At 35.5% G+C, this 16,805-nt stretch overlaps 1 protein-coding gene across 2 annotated transcripts in view; it reads right to left on the reverse strand.

Moving 5' to 3' along the window:
* Positions 1 to 16,805, reverse strand: part of ACSL5 (acyl-CoA synthetase long chain family member 5) — a 61,990-nt gene that overhangs the window by 26,202 nt on the left and 18,983 nt on the right. For both annotated transcript variants that reach the window (XM_007479007.3, XM_056803888.1), the window contains 2 exons: positions 3,148 to 3,332; positions 2,129 to 2,237 (listed from right to left, as the gene is read on the reverse strand). In XM_007479007.3, coding sequence (XP_007479069.1) covers positions 2,129 to 2,237; positions 3,148 to 3,303 — 265 coding nt within the window. In that variant the 5' untranslated portion in view covers positions 3,304 to 3,332. The remainder of the gene's footprint in view (positions 1 to 2,128; positions 2,238 to 3,147; positions 3,333 to 16,805) is intronic.

Raw genomic sequence — 16,805 nt, forward strand, 5'->3', positions numbered from 1 at the left:
AAGGTCACATATTTTGGAGATAATGGGGCCATTTGCACCATATCTTTCATTCCCTCAGACATTCTTCCATTTTGGGGTTAGGAATAAAGCTTTTTGCAATCTTGCTTTTGCCACCTGGCTGTCCCATTCATGTATTATGTGCATAGAATTGTTGGTATGCTCAGCCCCAGAAGGCATTTTGTAAACCTTCAATAATCCTGTAAATTTCAGGTACATGTATTATCTGTTTGATCAAGGGGGGATTATAGGAACAGCTAGGTGGCTGGTGGATTGAGAGCCAGGCCAAGTCTACAGACAGAAAGGAGGTCCAAGGTTAAAATCTGGTCTCAGACACTTAACCTCATTTGCCAAGCCTTTACTCCTTTTCTGTCCCAAGACAGAAGGTAAGGGTTTAAAACAAAAAAAGAGAGGAGCATAGTGGCTGGGAATATAAGACGCAGAATACAATAGATCTGCTAGCTTAAAATTCCCCAATCTTTCCTCAGCTGCCTCTGCTGGCTCTCACTTAAGTATGAAGTAACTTCATTTAATAAAGACATGAGATGAAAGTGCAGAGAGAGAGAGCAAGGAAGAGAAGCAAGCAGGCATATGTGTGCATAGAATACATCAGGATCATAGATCAAACACTGCCTTGTCCAATTATATCATTTTACCTTGGAGGAAACAGATTCAGGGCAGTTGAATGACATGCCCAAATGGTAAACACAGTGTTTGAATCTGCTTCCTCTGATCAGAGAGGATAGAGATTGTTTGGTGACTGGAGAATTCTTTCCTAATCCTCTGCCATTTAAGGAGGGGACTTGGGGAATTCACTTCATCATTTTCCACCCAGCTGACTTCCTGACTTTCATGATCTCCAGAAACCCATCATTCGGCAGGTTGAAATCCTCTCTGCAATTCAAACCTCTTCATCTTATTTCCTGCCCCAACTATAGGACTTAATCATGCCCCAACTCTGGTATTCCCCTCATCCCATCTCACTTTTCAGCTTCCTTGTGTGTTTTGTCTTCCCCCATTATATGGGGGGGGGGGGGGGTCAGGTACTGTCTTTCTTTTTTCGTATTTGTATCTCCAAAACTTAGCACAGTGCCTGGCATACAGTAAGTACTTCATAAATGTTTGTCAACTACTGTCCAAGGCACAAGGAACAAATCCATTGGTCTTGGTGGAATATCTGCAAGCTTAGCACAGTGTCTGGCTTTACAAGGTAATGAGTGACCTGAGGTGAGGCAGTCTTGTACAAAGTTTGTAAGAAAGAGTTTACATGATATTATTTTCTGGAACATTGAAAAATTAATGCATTTTCTGATGTAGAGATAGGAGGTGTAATACAAAGAATGTGGGTATGGGAATTTTGAAAAGCAGGTTCTACTAGTCTCAGATAGTGGCAATGAGTACATCATGTCCCTTCCTTGGCTTTAGTTTCTCCATCTAAGAAAACAAGGAGGTTGATGTCCAAAGTCCCTTCCAACTCCATCCTAGCATTCCAATTCTATTCTCTACCCCTATTTACTAAAGGCAAGTTAAATCATCAAGTGCTTCAATCAAAATAGGCATTTTATAAATGAATCCAAAACCACTTCTTTTGATTTTCTATATTGGAAAACTTGGATTTTTAACACAGAAACAAGTTTAGAGGAGAGGTCAGAGTAATTTTTGCTAACCAAAGGCATTAGTGTACTTAATTTTTTAAAGACATATTAATACAGGAACTACCTACACTAACTATAACATGCAGTTTCACTGTAATTTACTGCTCTTTGCTACTCTGTGACCAAATATGGTATAAATTCTCTGAATAAAATTAGCATGTTCCTTGGATAACAGATCCATGTTCCCTAGGACCATTAGGCAAGGTTTAAAGCTTATGACCTCTCTGAGAATTACAGCAAACCTGCTCATGTCTCTGAACCATGATAGATAAAACTTAGAACAAAATACCTACATGTCATGAAGGAAACAGTATTTTATGACATCAAAGTATGCTTTTTAAAACATAAAATAAATCCCTTCCCATCACTATCAACCCCACCTTGTGAATGTGATTACCTACTTTCATTCCTGTTTCTACTTACAAAATGACTTAATTAAGTTTAAAAACCACGAACAAAATAGTTAGTATGCTTACCAGATACACGGAGTCCTCTTTGGAAAATTTCATACATTGTTGTGGCATCAGAATAATAGCATTTGATCAACTCACTATTTTGTTGCATAGCACCCCGCCGGGCTCCTCCCTACAGTACAAATCCAAATTTAGACTGATATAGGCTTATTTTTAATTATTTCCTCAACTCCCACCGAAAATTTTCTAAAAACAGTTTCCTAAACCTTTTCCTTTACCCTCCAGAAGATCATGATATAGAAGATAGCTTCAGAATTGTAAGAGAAACCTTAGTAAGAGACGTGGATGACAACTCCAAGTCAGAATTCGAGAACAAAAAAGTTCCCTTTCTTTATTAAATGAACTTCTTTCAGTAAAATATCATCCTACTAGAAATATGAGCTAAAGCAGCTATAGGACTGCTCAGGATATAGAGGTTCTAGAACCAAACTGAATAGGTTAGAGGATTATTAAATTTTCAACTGTGAGCATTTTATACGTTAGAAATAGACAAACCACAAATTATGTCTTGATTTATTGTTTTCTTTATTTCTATTCTTAAGAAATGGATGGAGAAAATTTCAATAATGCAAATAAAATTTAAAATTTTATCCTCCAGATTTTTTCTTTCAACATTTACCAGCTCATCTCAGGCAGAATAGAAACAAGTTCCCAGAGTATAGTCTTTCTTACTACTTTGTGCCATGGATCCATTTAGCAATCTGATAAAATATATGGACCCCTTCTCATAGTGTTTTTAAATAAAATACCACAACCATATTAAATATAGTTATCAACATTTAAAAAAAAGAAATTCATAGATCCAAGTTTAAAGACTCTAGGTGTAGATAATCTTGTCTAGATAGTTCAAGCTATTGGCATCATTTTTATTTCAGAAAGCCTGAGCTCAAGTCAGCTGGGCACCTCTCTGTTGGTAGATGACTTTAAACAAACAAATTATTCACTCTTCAGAGGCACCAAGTTAGATTCACTGACTGGATCTAGGCTGGTCAACTGGACAAGGTCAACAGTAAGAGAATTACCTGTATTCCCACTGATTGCTTTTTCAGGTCCAGAACGGGCCATACTGGCCGAGGTTTGTTAATGAGCCACAGGAAGATGGTGATTCCAACTGTTAGTAGGCTGATCACCACTGGTGTTGGAAGTGGGGAGAACAGAAAGTTCAAGATGAAAAGCATCTTTGTGAATCAGCAACAGAAATTTAGACCTAAAAAAAATAAGGAAGAAAGAAAAAGAAACTTAAGAATTAGAAATGCTCATTGCTTCTACCAAGAATTTGGGAAGATTTAAGGGAGGCAGGCAACTTCCATGTTATTGACTAATTATTGCCCCAAATATTGTGGGGAAAAAAATACTTCTCTGACTTCCTTTTTTCAAAACTCCAGTAAAAATCTTCCCTTTGACATGAAACATTCTCTGATCCCCCTTAATTCCAGTGCTTTCTTTCTATTGATTACTTCCAATTTATACCATCTTCAGCTTGTTTGTACATAGTTGTTTGCATTTCTGCCATTGTAGTGTGAGCTCTTTGAGAGGAGGGACTGCATTTCTTTGAATTCCCAGTGCTTAGAATAGTGTCTAGCTCCTAGCAGGTGCTTAATAAATGTTTACTGACTTTTGACAAATCCCTCCTCCTTCCTCTGACCAGAGGAGATAAGATAGAAATAAGTTGTTTCTCAGACAGTTTAAAGAGAATAGTTTTCTTTTTTGCCTACTTCATTTAGAGGAAGGAAATGGCCAATGGGAAACCACAAGAATTAGCTTTCTACTTGTCATCAGGAATTTATTCAGAAAAAGATTCTGTATGAACTGATTCAAACTAAAGTAAGCCAACCCAGAAGAATATTGTATATGGTAACAGCAATTTTATAACAATGATAGTTGTTTTATCATAACAATAACAGCAATTTAATAACTGTGAAATACTTAGGGGAGCAGCTGGGTGTCTCAGTGGATTGAGAGCCAGGCCTAGAGATTGGAGGTCCTAGGTTTAAATCTGGCCTCAGACACTTTTCAGCTGTGTGACCCTGGGCAAGTCACTTGACCCCCATTGCCTAGTCCTTACCACTCTTCTGCCTTAGAACCAATACACAGTATTGATTCTAAGATGGAAGGTAAGGGAGAAAGAAAGAAAGAAGAAAGAAAGAAAGAAAGAAAGAAAGAAAGAAAGAAAGAAGAAAGAAAGAAAGAAAGAAAGAAAGAAAGAAAGAAAGAAAGAAAGAAAAGAAAGAAAGAAAGAAAGAAAGAAAGAAAGAAAGAAAGGAAGGAAGGAAGAAGGAAGGAAGGAAGGAAGGAAGGAAGGAAGAAGGAAGGAAGGAAGGAAGGAAGGAAGGAAGGAAGGAAGGAAGGAAGGAAGGAAGGAAGAAGGAAGAAAGAAAGAAAGAAAGAAAGAAAGAAAGAAAGAAGAAAGAAGAAAGAAAGAAAGAAAGAAAGAAAGAAAGAAGAAGAAAGAAGAAAGAAAGAAAGAAAGAAAGAAAGAAAGAAAGAAAGAAAGAAAGAAAGAAAGAAAGAAAGAAAGGAAGGAAGGAAGGAAGGAAGGAAGGAAGGAAGGAAGGAAGGAAGGAGGGAGGGAGGGAGGGAAGGAAGGAAGGAAGGAAGAAAGGAAGGAAGGAGGGATCCACAACAAATTCCAAAGGGTTCATGATGAAAATGCTACTGCCTCCAGAGAGGACTGATGAACCAAATGTAGACTGAAGCATATATTTTTTCACTTCATTTTTCTTGCTTTTTTTTTTACAACATGACTATGGAAATATGTTTTGCATGATTTCATATATGTAATGGGTATCATATTGCTTGACTTTCCAAAGGGTAGGGAGGGGCTGGAGGAAGGGAGAGAATTTGGAACTAAAAATTAAAAAAAAAATTATTTTTAAAAGAATGTATAGGAGCAGTTAGATGGCTTAATAGATAGAGCACTAGACCTGCAGTGTCTAGCTATGTGACCCTAGGCATGTCTTTTAACCCAAATTGCCTAGCTCTTGCTCTTCTATTTTAGAGTTGTAAATAAAACAGAAAGTAAGAGTTGTTCTTTGTGGTGGCAAAAAAATTGGAAAATGAGGGGGTGTCCATCAATTGAGGAATGGCTGAACAAATTGTGGTATCTGTTGGTGATGGAATACTATCATGCCCAAAGGAATAATGAATTGGAGGAATTCCATGTGAACTGGAACAACCTCCAGGAATTGATGCAGAGAGAAAGGAACAGAAACAGGAGAAAATATACCCAGCCAGAGACTGATACACTGTGGCACAATCAAATGTAATAGACTTCTCTACTAGCAGCAATGACCTAGGACAATTCTGAGGGACTTATGAGAAAGAATTCTATTCACATCCAGAGGAAGAACTATGGGAGTTAACACAGAAGAAAACATATATGATTGATCACATGGTTTGATGGGGATATGATTGGGGATGTTGACTTTACTATTACTGCAAATAGTAAAAATATAGAAATAGGTTTTGAACAATGATACACGTAAAACCCAGTGGAATTGTTCATTGACTCCAGGAAGGGTGAGAGAGAGGGAAAGAGCATGAATCATGTAACCATGGGAAAATATTCTAAATTAATTAAATAAATTTGGGAAAAAAGTGAGTTTTTTTTTTAATAGATGAACAAAAAAAGAAGGCAAAAAAAATTAAAGAAAAAGATTCCAAAGATAAACTTAAACAACTTCAGCAACAGTTTGCACCCAGAGATTTCAATATTTATAAACCAATCAGAGAAGAATCATATCTAAGAATGATGACAACATATGAAATAAAGTATAGCAGTAGTCCTACTCTACTACAAATTTCCCCTTTAGATAGGTATAGTTTATGGAGTACCTGTCACAAGATATACATAGTAAAATAAGGATACTTACCATATGATTGTGATATATAGTTAACTGTTGGGTTCTCAATAATTTTTAAGAGTATAAAGGGGTCTACAGCATATATGTGGTTCAATGGACAGAGAGCCAAACCAGGAGCCATGAGGTCCCAAGTTCATATCTGACATCAGGCACTTCCTAGTTGTGTGACCCTGGAGCAAGTCATTTAATTATTATTGCCTAACCCTTACCACTCTCTTGCCTTGATTGAACCAATCAATACATCATCATATTATACTTTCTACAAGGGGCATCTTCTTGAAAAAAAAAACTGAAATAGGCTAAGTTGTTCTTTCAAGCCAGCTGTCCTGAGACACCAGTCTCCCTCTTCCTTCTCTAGCTTTCTGGACAGAGCTTCTTATTATGACACCTTGATAAGTAATACCCTGTAACTCAAGAATTCTCTCTTTTTCTTACCCTTCTCCCTCCATGTCCAGAAAAAAAGACAACCTTTTAGCTAGACTGTATCCTATTAGATACTATTTGTGAAATATTTATATACAGTTAAGAAAACTCTGACTTGAGTCAGAGAACCTGCATTCAAATTCTACATGATTCTTGCTATATATATGTGACCTTGAGTAAATTACTTACTTTACTGAGATTTATTTCCTCATCTGTAACTTGAAAGGATTACATTAGATGGCTTCTAAGGCTTCCCCTTGCTTCCAAATTCACCCAGATTTAGATTAAAACTCAGAAGTCTTGTCCAACTCTTCCCATTCACTGATAGCTGACAAACAAAAGCCTGAGGAATTAAGTGACTTACTTGCCAAAGTTTCCTTTAGAAAACTACCCCTTCTAGTAAATTTGCATTTACTAATCAGTTAGTGTATTGCCCGCCCCTCCCAGGTTTTTGTATTTTATTTTAAACTTTGGACTTCTAAAAGATTTCTTGAAGAAAAGAGACTAATGGCAAATTATCAGACACAGGTAATTATCTACCTGCCTTATTACTATAGAGGGCAACACTATCCTCCTAATCCCTCAGGCTCTTAATCTAGGAGTCATCTTAGACTTTTCACTATCTTTCATCACCCATATCCAGGCTGTTACCAAACTGTGTTGATTTCACCTTTGTCCCATTTCTCAAATATGTCTGCACCCTTCTCTCCTTCAACACTGCCACAACACTACTGCAGGTCCTTATTACCACATACTTTGATTATTGCAATGGCTACTTATGGGTTTGCCTGCCACAACTCTCTATTCCATCTCAATCTATCCTCCATTCAGCCACTGAAGTGGTTTTCCAAAGCACAGTTCCAATCACGTTTGTTCCACACCACTACTCCATAAACTCCCTATTGTCTCTAAGATCAAATCCCAAATTCTGTTTGCTGTTCAAAACCTTTCTTAACCTTACTCTCCTACCTTTCCAGTCTTCTCACAGCTTACTTCCCAACTCGTACTCTTCAACGCAATGATACTGACCTCCTGACTGTTTCATAAATAAGACTTCATCTCTTGGCTCCAGGCATTTTCTCTAGCTATCCTCTATGTGTGGAATGTTCTCCTTCACCTCTGCTCTGATTATTGATCTGCTTGCTTCCTTTAAGTACCAACTGAAATCCCAACTTAATTCTAGTGATTTCTCTCTAATAATTATTTTCTATTTTTCCTGTACATATAGTTGTTTTGTATGTATTTGCATGTTGTCTCCTCCATTAGAGTATAAGCTCTTTAAGGGCAGGGGCTATCTTTTGCCCCTTTTTGTCCACTTAGAATAGTGCTTGGCACATAATTGACACTTAATAAGTGTCTGCTGGTTGACTGAGCTAAAAAAGTCATTTGGGAATGAAATCTTTTAATTATCAGCCATGCACATTGGACACATGTTCTGACTACATCTTTAGAGGGCTGACTTTAGTTCTGCATGAACTAAGAAGAGAACTGAAGTCAGTCCTCTATGTGCCAAGCACTGTGCTAAGGGTTAGGTATTCAAAGAAAGGAAAGATAGTACCTCCCCTCAAGAAGCTTACAATCAAATGGAGAAAGACAATGCATAAAAATAGGCTGAAAGGGGGCTTAAGTACCCAGCACTGGGCAAGATGAAATCCAGAGGATTGTAGCCAGGTGGAAAATGATAATATGGATACCCTAAGCATCCTCTTTAAATGGAGAATGTAGGAGTTCTCTGTTGCTCATCCTCATCCCTTTCCAATCAGAGTAGGGAAGGGTTCTAGGATTTGGGGGCATTGAAGAGGTATAAGTTTTAAGATGGATGTGATCTTACATGATAAGGTTCTGAAAATCAGGATGATGTCTAGAGGAGTACAGCCAGCTGGAAGAAATGCTTTCCCATTTTAGAGAAGAGAAAAAAATACCCTATTCTATAGGAAAAGAAATAATAATTTCTTTCCAAACTCTTCATACTCCATTTAAGGTGACACAGTGTTTTGTTTACCACTTGCCAGAGAATGATGCTGATTTTGTAAATAATGATGGGTTTCCATTCCATACCACTGCAAAGGACAAATAGCATTTTACAGATTATTTTATTCATTGCTTGTGACTGCTGAGAAAGAACCTAAAGATCTAGTCACATCCCTATATTCTTATAGCAGTTAAACAGAAACCTAGAGAAAGGCTATGATCATACCTGTAGCTAGTGTATGTAGTACTGTATGGTTTTCTAAACACTTTACTAAACACTTCATTTAATTCTTTATAGTCTGTACTTTAAGAGACATCATAGCAGAGTAAGAATACTGTTCTTAAGTCATTTCAGACTCCATGTTTTATAAAAATCTCTGTATTCTATTGCATTTTGCTGATTGTTTTGTTTAAGGTTTAACTTTGTGATTTTAAGTTCATATATTACTGCATTCAATACTATTCTGTTACACTGAATCATTTTAATGTACTGGGTTTAAACTACTGTTATATTCTGTTGCTTTTCCACTATAACTATACTGAACAAACATTACTGCGTAAGCCCATATAAAAACAGCTTTTCTATTTTTGACTGTGCATTTTCACATAGAGGATAGATGGACTCCATCAAAAAAATTCCTATAACAACCTTTGGAAAATTTAATGAGCTAAATATCTCATTTTAAGGGTTTTATTTTTTAATTTTTAAGGGTTCTTTAGACATGATTTTTAGAATTTTTCTTAACAATCTCTGGTCATTTTGCCTACCTCTACCATGAGGTAAAGCCCATTTTAATAGCTGAAGTGAAATACAATTATAAACCCCAACTCCCGCATTATAAGAATGTGAATGGAAGTTGGGGAAGTTAATCCCAGGGCATATAGTACCCCTAAAAATGCCTCCCAAACAAAAAAAAGGGGAGTATCTCTCATTTATACTCTTCAGCTCATTTTACTTCCACCAGAATGATATCTAGATTTCTTGATGATGTTATATGCCCAAAATAAGGTTCACTTTGTTTACAAATATGTTTACCAAGGTTGAAAGATTTGCTACATTTGTAAAAACTGTGACAAATATCCATCAGTTCATAGGTTTTAAAAATGCCATACAGAAACTCGTGTAAAAATGATAGTGTGTTTATTTGCTATTATAATTAACTGAGCTATTGAGAATTTTGGGGATATTGATAACTACATATTTGTACTACTGTTCAATTCATTTGCTTGTACTCACAGTGGATGATGGCCAGATATGAATAGGAAATGGATCTCATCTTGGTGAGAAAGCCGTGTATTCCATATTTTCTTGGCTGACACAGTGTGTCAATGATTATAAGCTACATTTTTTAATTTTAAAACTCTTTCATTATATTTTTCTTGCATCTGCAATATACTATTTCAGTCTTTTATTTTTTTCTCTTCTTTTTATATTTGAAGCATATGTCACCAGTATTAAGATTTTCTTTAACTTTTTGATTTAGCAGTAATATAAGTTTAACATACATTTGCTAATGCATGCCCCAAAAGCTTGAGACTATAAAAATGATGCCACTAATTGTTTAACAAAATTATGGGACTTTGCTTAATGATTCTGTATGATTCCAGGACAAGATATACAAAAGAGCCATTACACATGGCCAAAGAGAAACCAATCCAGGACGGATTGATGCACTTTTAAGCCAATACAAAGGACTTGAACCTAGTGTGAAGACTCAAGGTTGTGACGTTTAACATGTTAAGATGTAGGCCTTCCTTGTATCCACACTCACTCTGAAAATACAGACAAGTATCCCAAACTTGGCTCCTACTTGACTCCTATAATCTAGTCCCTTTTCTGTCTTTCATAGTGTGGCAAACTTTCTGTAGTCCTGGCTACTGACTGGGTAAATGCATCATTGCTTAGATCATTTTGATGGGGCCCTGACTCAGGACCTGTTATGGATTTACTTTTCCTTTACTTGGAATTTTTATACATAAGACTTTTGATAGTCTATATTTTCATCCAGAAATTTTCCTTTTTATTTGGATTTTTCTGATGTCTTTTTTAATATCTCTTGCCAATTGATCCATATACCTCATAACTCAGCCATGCATCCCTAAATGACCCTGTGTTTTTCAATCACCCTCTTCATGGGGAAATGTAAAAAATAATATTATTTTAAATTGCAAAGTTTAAATTCCTTTTGAGAAGAATTTTAGGTTAAGAAACATGCTACCTCTCCGAATCCAGAAACTGAACTTTTTGGAGAAGACACCATGAAGACCACAAGCTGCACGAGAAGATCAAGAATGAACTTTGGGTGTGGTTGATTGAACATTTATTTGTATGTATACTTTCATGCCAAAGGGAACTGTCCCCTAACTGGCTTTTTGTCAATGCATCTAGCAATTATTGGTTTTGTTCTTTTTTTCCTCTTATCCTCAAATTATTGTAATCTTTAAATTGATTATGTTTTCATGATCCTTTTTGGGAAAATCCTTTTCCCAAATGACCAAACGGGGATATGTAAAAATGGAGATTTGAACCCTGGACTTCAATTCCCAGAAGTCCTTGGCCACTTCCCAGAATGCTTTGTAACCTCATCTGAATTCCCACCTGGGCTGAGAACAGAAATTGTATTTAGGCTGACTCTCCACCTACTTTGAGTCTCTCTCTTGGTTTCCGCTTATAGGGACACGCGTCTCCCAAGATGTAGTAAGTGAAATTGAATGGGCCTTTCAGCCCTCCTAGACACATAGTTTCTTATTTTGTATTTTTTTTATTTCTTAATCTTTAATAAACCTCATAAAAATATAATACTTTTATCAAAGAAACTAATTTTATTTGCTACAACAGTAAGCACTTGCTCAAAATGCAAAAAGAAGCAAACAAAAAACCTTATTTTTATTTGAGACAAAAGTCATTATAACTGTACATACACAAAAATAAAGTTTAAAGAAAGCTGGAAACTCCTGAGAGTGATGCCAGTTAATCAGGTAGAAATGAAATAAAGGAAATGGAGAGGGAATAAATGTCTCAGTAGGAGCAATTGGCAGGGAAATTGCAAATAAATTACTTTTTAAGTGAGTCACAGGCTAGATGAGGCTCCACTTGTTCATGATTATTTTTACTTTAGTGCCCTTCACTTGTAGTCAGCTTGGTGCTGGTACTTATCTTCAACCCCTTTGCCCTGAGGCTCCTCTTTTCTCTTTAGGGACTGGGCTTTCTTCCCATCTTCATCCTAACTTTCATCTGTCACGGCTCCCATCTCCCATGAACCTTCAGTTTCTCCTTCCACTATATATGAGTATACATTCCATAAGCCTTCTTGAAAATAAAGGGCAATATTTGATTGATGAGTTGAATTAGTTTAGTTAAATTTCACTATCAAGGCAACTCTGCCAGCAAATCCTAATATTTGATTTACTTAGTCCTTCCTAGTTCCCTGGGTTTCAGGTTGTCTCTGAAATAACTGGAATCCAGACTTGCTAGGTATGTTCTCTTTTCTCCCATGGTTTTATCTAATTATTCTCTAGTCAGAACTTTCTTTTTTCTAGAAGAGAGCAAGAATTTCCTTTCCCTTTTTCTAGCATTCAAGATTGGTTTTCTTTTTATAATTATTTCAGTTAATATATCCTGGCTAATCCAGAAACCTAACAACCTAAATAAACCATGTTATACTGTTCTTTTTCCTCTAATTTTTTGGTTATAAATTCTAAGTTTCATCCAATTGGCAGTTTTTAACTTTATTTATATCATAGATTCCTTTAGCAAGCTGGTGATTGCTTCCTTTGGGGGCAGCTTGTGTGGCACAATGGATACAGTGGTGATCCTTGAGTCAGGAAGATTTATCTTCCTGAGTTTAAATCTGGCCACAGACATTTTCTAGCTGTATGACCCTGTGCAAGTCACTTAACCCTGTTTGCCTCAGTTTCCTCCTCTGTAAAATGAGTTGAAGAAGGAAATAGAAAACTATTCCAGTATTACTTGCCTTTTACCACCCTTCAACCTTAGAACCAACACATAGTATTGATTCTATAATTGAAGGTAAGAGTTTGAAAAAAATTAAATACATAAAATTACATAAATGTATAGGATTACAAAGGAAAAAAATTATTTTGAAATAGTCATCAAAATAGCTTTAAAAATAAGTTGATGGGTTCCAAGTTCAGAACTTCTATTCTAAATAAAAACCTACATATACTTTCTTCTATCCATACTTCCCAGTTGTACCTCTATATCTTCTATCCTCATATTTCTGGTATCATATCACAGGTTTAGAGTTGTCAGGGGTCTTATATTCAAATATAATATCTTCATTTTATGGATGAGGAAATTGAGGCCAAAAGAGGAAAAGTGATTTATCCAGCATCACAGAGTATCAGAAGTCATTTTAGAACCCAGTACTACCTGACTCCAAATCCAATGTCCTAACTACCATGTCACTTTACTTCTTGCTATTCTCTCCACCCACAGCAAAGTTCAAATATTTCTAAATTCCAGTTATTATGATTTCTTATTAATTTATAGATTTAAAGTTGGAAGAGGCCCTCAAAATTCTAAGTTAAATTTCTAACTGCAACAGATATATAGATAGATACCACTTACAAAATATTCTTGATGTGATCATTTAGCATATTTTTAAATATTTCTGAAAAAAAGGGAACTTGACTACCTTCTAGGACAGCCTGTCCACTGATAGTTCTAGTTAGAAAAATCTTGCCTCCTCATACCTAGCAGAATTGACAATGTTAGAAAAAAAGGAAAAAAATAAATATTGGAAGGGATATAGGGAAATTCAGGCATTATACACTATTGTGAATTGATCTAAACATTCTGGAATGTAATTTGGGATTATGCCCAAAGCACTATAAAACTGTACATATTCTTTGACTCAGCAATACCACTACTGTGTCTTTATCCCATAGAGATTTTTTTTTAAGCATTTGTATGGGGAATGACCTGTTTACAAAAAAATTTGTAAAAGCTTTTGTTGTTGTAGCAAAGAATTGGAAACTGAGGGAATACTCATCAATTGAGGAACGGCTGGGTAAATTGTGGCATGATTATAATGGAATATTGAAATAAGTAGCATGATTTCAGAAAAGCCTGGAAAGACCTACATGAACTGATGCAAAGTGATTAGAAAAGCAATTTAACATACAAATAACCAAGGTTAGTGACGTAACTACTCTCTGCAACAGAATAATCCAAGGCATCCCCAAAGAGAAAAAAATGCTATCCAACTCTAGAGAAAGAATTGATAGAATCTGAATGTAGATTGAAGCAGACCATTTTCCACTTTATTTTATTCATTTTTTTCTTTTTTTATGGTTTTTTCCTCCACAAAATGATGAATATTGAAATGTGTTTTATATGAAAGGATCATAGTGACAAATCTATGGCATGCATGCCAGGAGGCACTCAGAGCCCTCTCTGGGTATGCATGATGTTACCTCAGCACAGAGTTTGCCAGAGTTGGTTACTAGAAAGCCAGAGGAACGCAGGGTCAGGCTGCTCACCTCTCCCTTGCCTGAAGACATTTCTCATATCACTTACTTTTCTAAAAGGTTTGCCATCACTGTGATAAAACATGTATATCCAATAGCATTTTTTTTAGCAAAGTTATCATGTGGGGGAGGGAATAGGAAAGGAAAGGAGATAGAAAATGTGAAACTCAAAATGTCAGAAAATGAACACCAAAGATGATTTTTACATGTAAAAGGGAAAAATAAAACCTTATTGTAAAAAAAAAAGTCTTTCCTAAATTAAACTAAGATCCACTCTCTTTTAATTTCTCCCCACTGGTTATTGTATTGGTGTCTCAGGCCAAATAAAATAAATCTAAGCTTCTATTTGTAAGTAGTATTATATGTAACCACATAATTTCCAGAAATCTTTTCCAGTCATTTCAATGTTTATATAACCTTAGTGATGTTTTAGAAAAGAGGTTCTTAAACAAATATAATCTCTAAATGTGGATATAACCTAGATACAAAAGGTGAGATCAAAAAGAAATTTGAAAAACATGGTAGGTGGGGAATAACTATAAGATCTATGGATAGGAGAAAAATTAATTACCAAACAAAAAACAGAAAGGTCCATAGAAGATAAAATGGGTAATTTTGATTATATAAAATTTTAAAACAACACCTTTTCATACAACTACTAAAGCTAAGATTAAAAGGGAAACAATTAACTGGGCAAAATAGTTGCAGCTAATTTTCATGATAAGGATCTCATTTCTAAGATATATAAGGAACTGTTTCAAATTTATAAGAAAAAGAACTATTCCCCAATTGATTTAAAAAAAAATTCTAAGAATGTAAGTCAATAGTTCTCTAAGGAAGAAACACAGGCTCTCTATAGCCATATGGAAAAACAAAACAAAAAAACAAAAAATTCCAAATCACTACTAATCAGAAAGATGCAAATTAAAGCGATTTTTAGATACTACCTCAGTTCCATGAAGAAAGAAAATGATAACTGTATAAAGGAACTATGGGAAAATAGCTTCATTAATACATCTCTGGTAGACCTGTGAAAGGGTACAGCCATTCTGGAAAGCAATTAGTAATTATACATCAAAAATTACTGAATGGCATATGCCCTTTGACCTAGATGAACCATTGAAAGATCTATATTCCAAAGAAGGAAAGGTCACCTACTTTGTGGTTACTTATTACAATATCCTTATTTCATTTACAAGAACAAGAAGATCCTGAAAGATCAACTTGCCAAGGTCACATTTTATAAGTAACAGAGGTATAACTACAATCTAGATACTCAGACTAAATTTACAGATATATCCTTCAATATATTTCATTGACAAACCAGCAAATAAAGATTCAATTGAGAATCCAATACCAATCAACTACTTTAGATGTTGATGTCATAAGAACAGCATATTTTTGTACCAACCCAAAAAGTGGTGCTATTTCAGATCAATGTATTTAAGGGGAAAATTCTGTTAACTCTACAGTGAAACTTTAATAATATAAAATATTCTAGAGAATCCTGTAATAATGAATAGGCAGAAATTTACAGGGTGAGGGAGACAAAGAGAAAGCCAATGGTTGGATATAAAGCTCAGTCACACTGGATTTGTGACCCTTCTAAAGGGCATTCCAATTATTTTTGCTTTAAGTATTGAACAGCTAATTATTTTTCACACAATGAGTTTTAGATTATAATTTAGTGAGAAAGATATGTCTCTGCTGTCTAGAAAGTGGTATATTTAATTCTAATTGGTTTTTCAATTTTCTTACATGTACAGGCTTATCCAGTGGTGACCAAAAAGAAGCTCATTAAAAAAAGAAGACTAGTGATCATGTTTTTCCTTCTACTAAGTACTAATATAGTTTTCTATAAATGAGGGGGTGTCCATCGATTGGGGAATGGCTAAACAAATTGTAGTATCTGTTGGTGATGGAATAACTGGAGGAATTACATGTGAACTGAAATGACCCTCCAGGAAGTGATTCAGAGCAAAAGGAGCAAAACCACCAGAATGCTATACACAGAGACTGATAACAGTGTGGTGCAATCAAGTGTAGTGGACTTCTCTACTAGTAACAATGCAATGATCCATGACAATTCTGAGGGACTTATGAGAAAGAATGCTCTCCACATCCAGAGTGGGAGCAAAAACGCAGAAGAAAAACATATGATTGATCACATGGTTCAACGGAGATATGATTGGGGATGTAGACTATAAACGATCACTCTGTTGCAAATATTAATAATATAGAAATAGGTCTTGATCAATGACACATGTAAAACCAATGGAATTACTCATTGGTTATGGGAGGTGGGCAGAAGGAGGAAAGGGAAAGAACATGAATCATGAAATCATGGTAAAACATTCTAAATTAATTAATTTTTTTTAAAAGAACAAAAAAAATACATGAATTGCATGATAAATATAGACATATGAGTTTCTCTTCAGGTACTAATAAAAGGAGGGGGGCAAGTGAGCAGCAAACCAAGGAGGTGGATTTGAGTGGAAAGTTCTAGAGCCAAAAAAATATACATCAGATATTAGAAGCAATATGATGCATGAATGATTTTATTTCATTGACTAGAGAAACATTTATGGGAGCTCTCTCCAGCAGTATAGATTAGTACTCTATAAATGCTTTAGTAGGTGAGTACTAGAGTTGCTCAAAGTATAGAGAGGTTAAATGGTTTCCCAGAATTACAAAGTTAATGAGTCGTCAGAGGCAGAATTTGAATCCAAGACTTGATCTCACTTCAAGTCTAGTACTCTATCCAAAAATCATCATGAGCCTTTGGTTCTGGTCTCTGCTCACCAAGTGAATACTGGGCAACTCAGACTTTTTCTTCATCTATAGGATAGGTTAAGGAGTCAGGAAGACCTGAGTTCAAATCTGACCTCATATACTTACTAGCTGTGTGACCCTGAACAAATCACTCTTTG

The sequence above is a fragment of the Monodelphis domestica genome, chromosome 1 (assembly GCF_027887165.1).
Source record: "Monodelphis domestica isolate mMonDom1 chromosome 1, mMonDom1.pri, whole genome shotgun sequence".
Classification (NCBI taxonomy): domain Eukaryota; kingdom Metazoa; phylum Chordata; class Mammalia; order Didelphimorphia; family Didelphidae; genus Monodelphis; species Monodelphis domestica.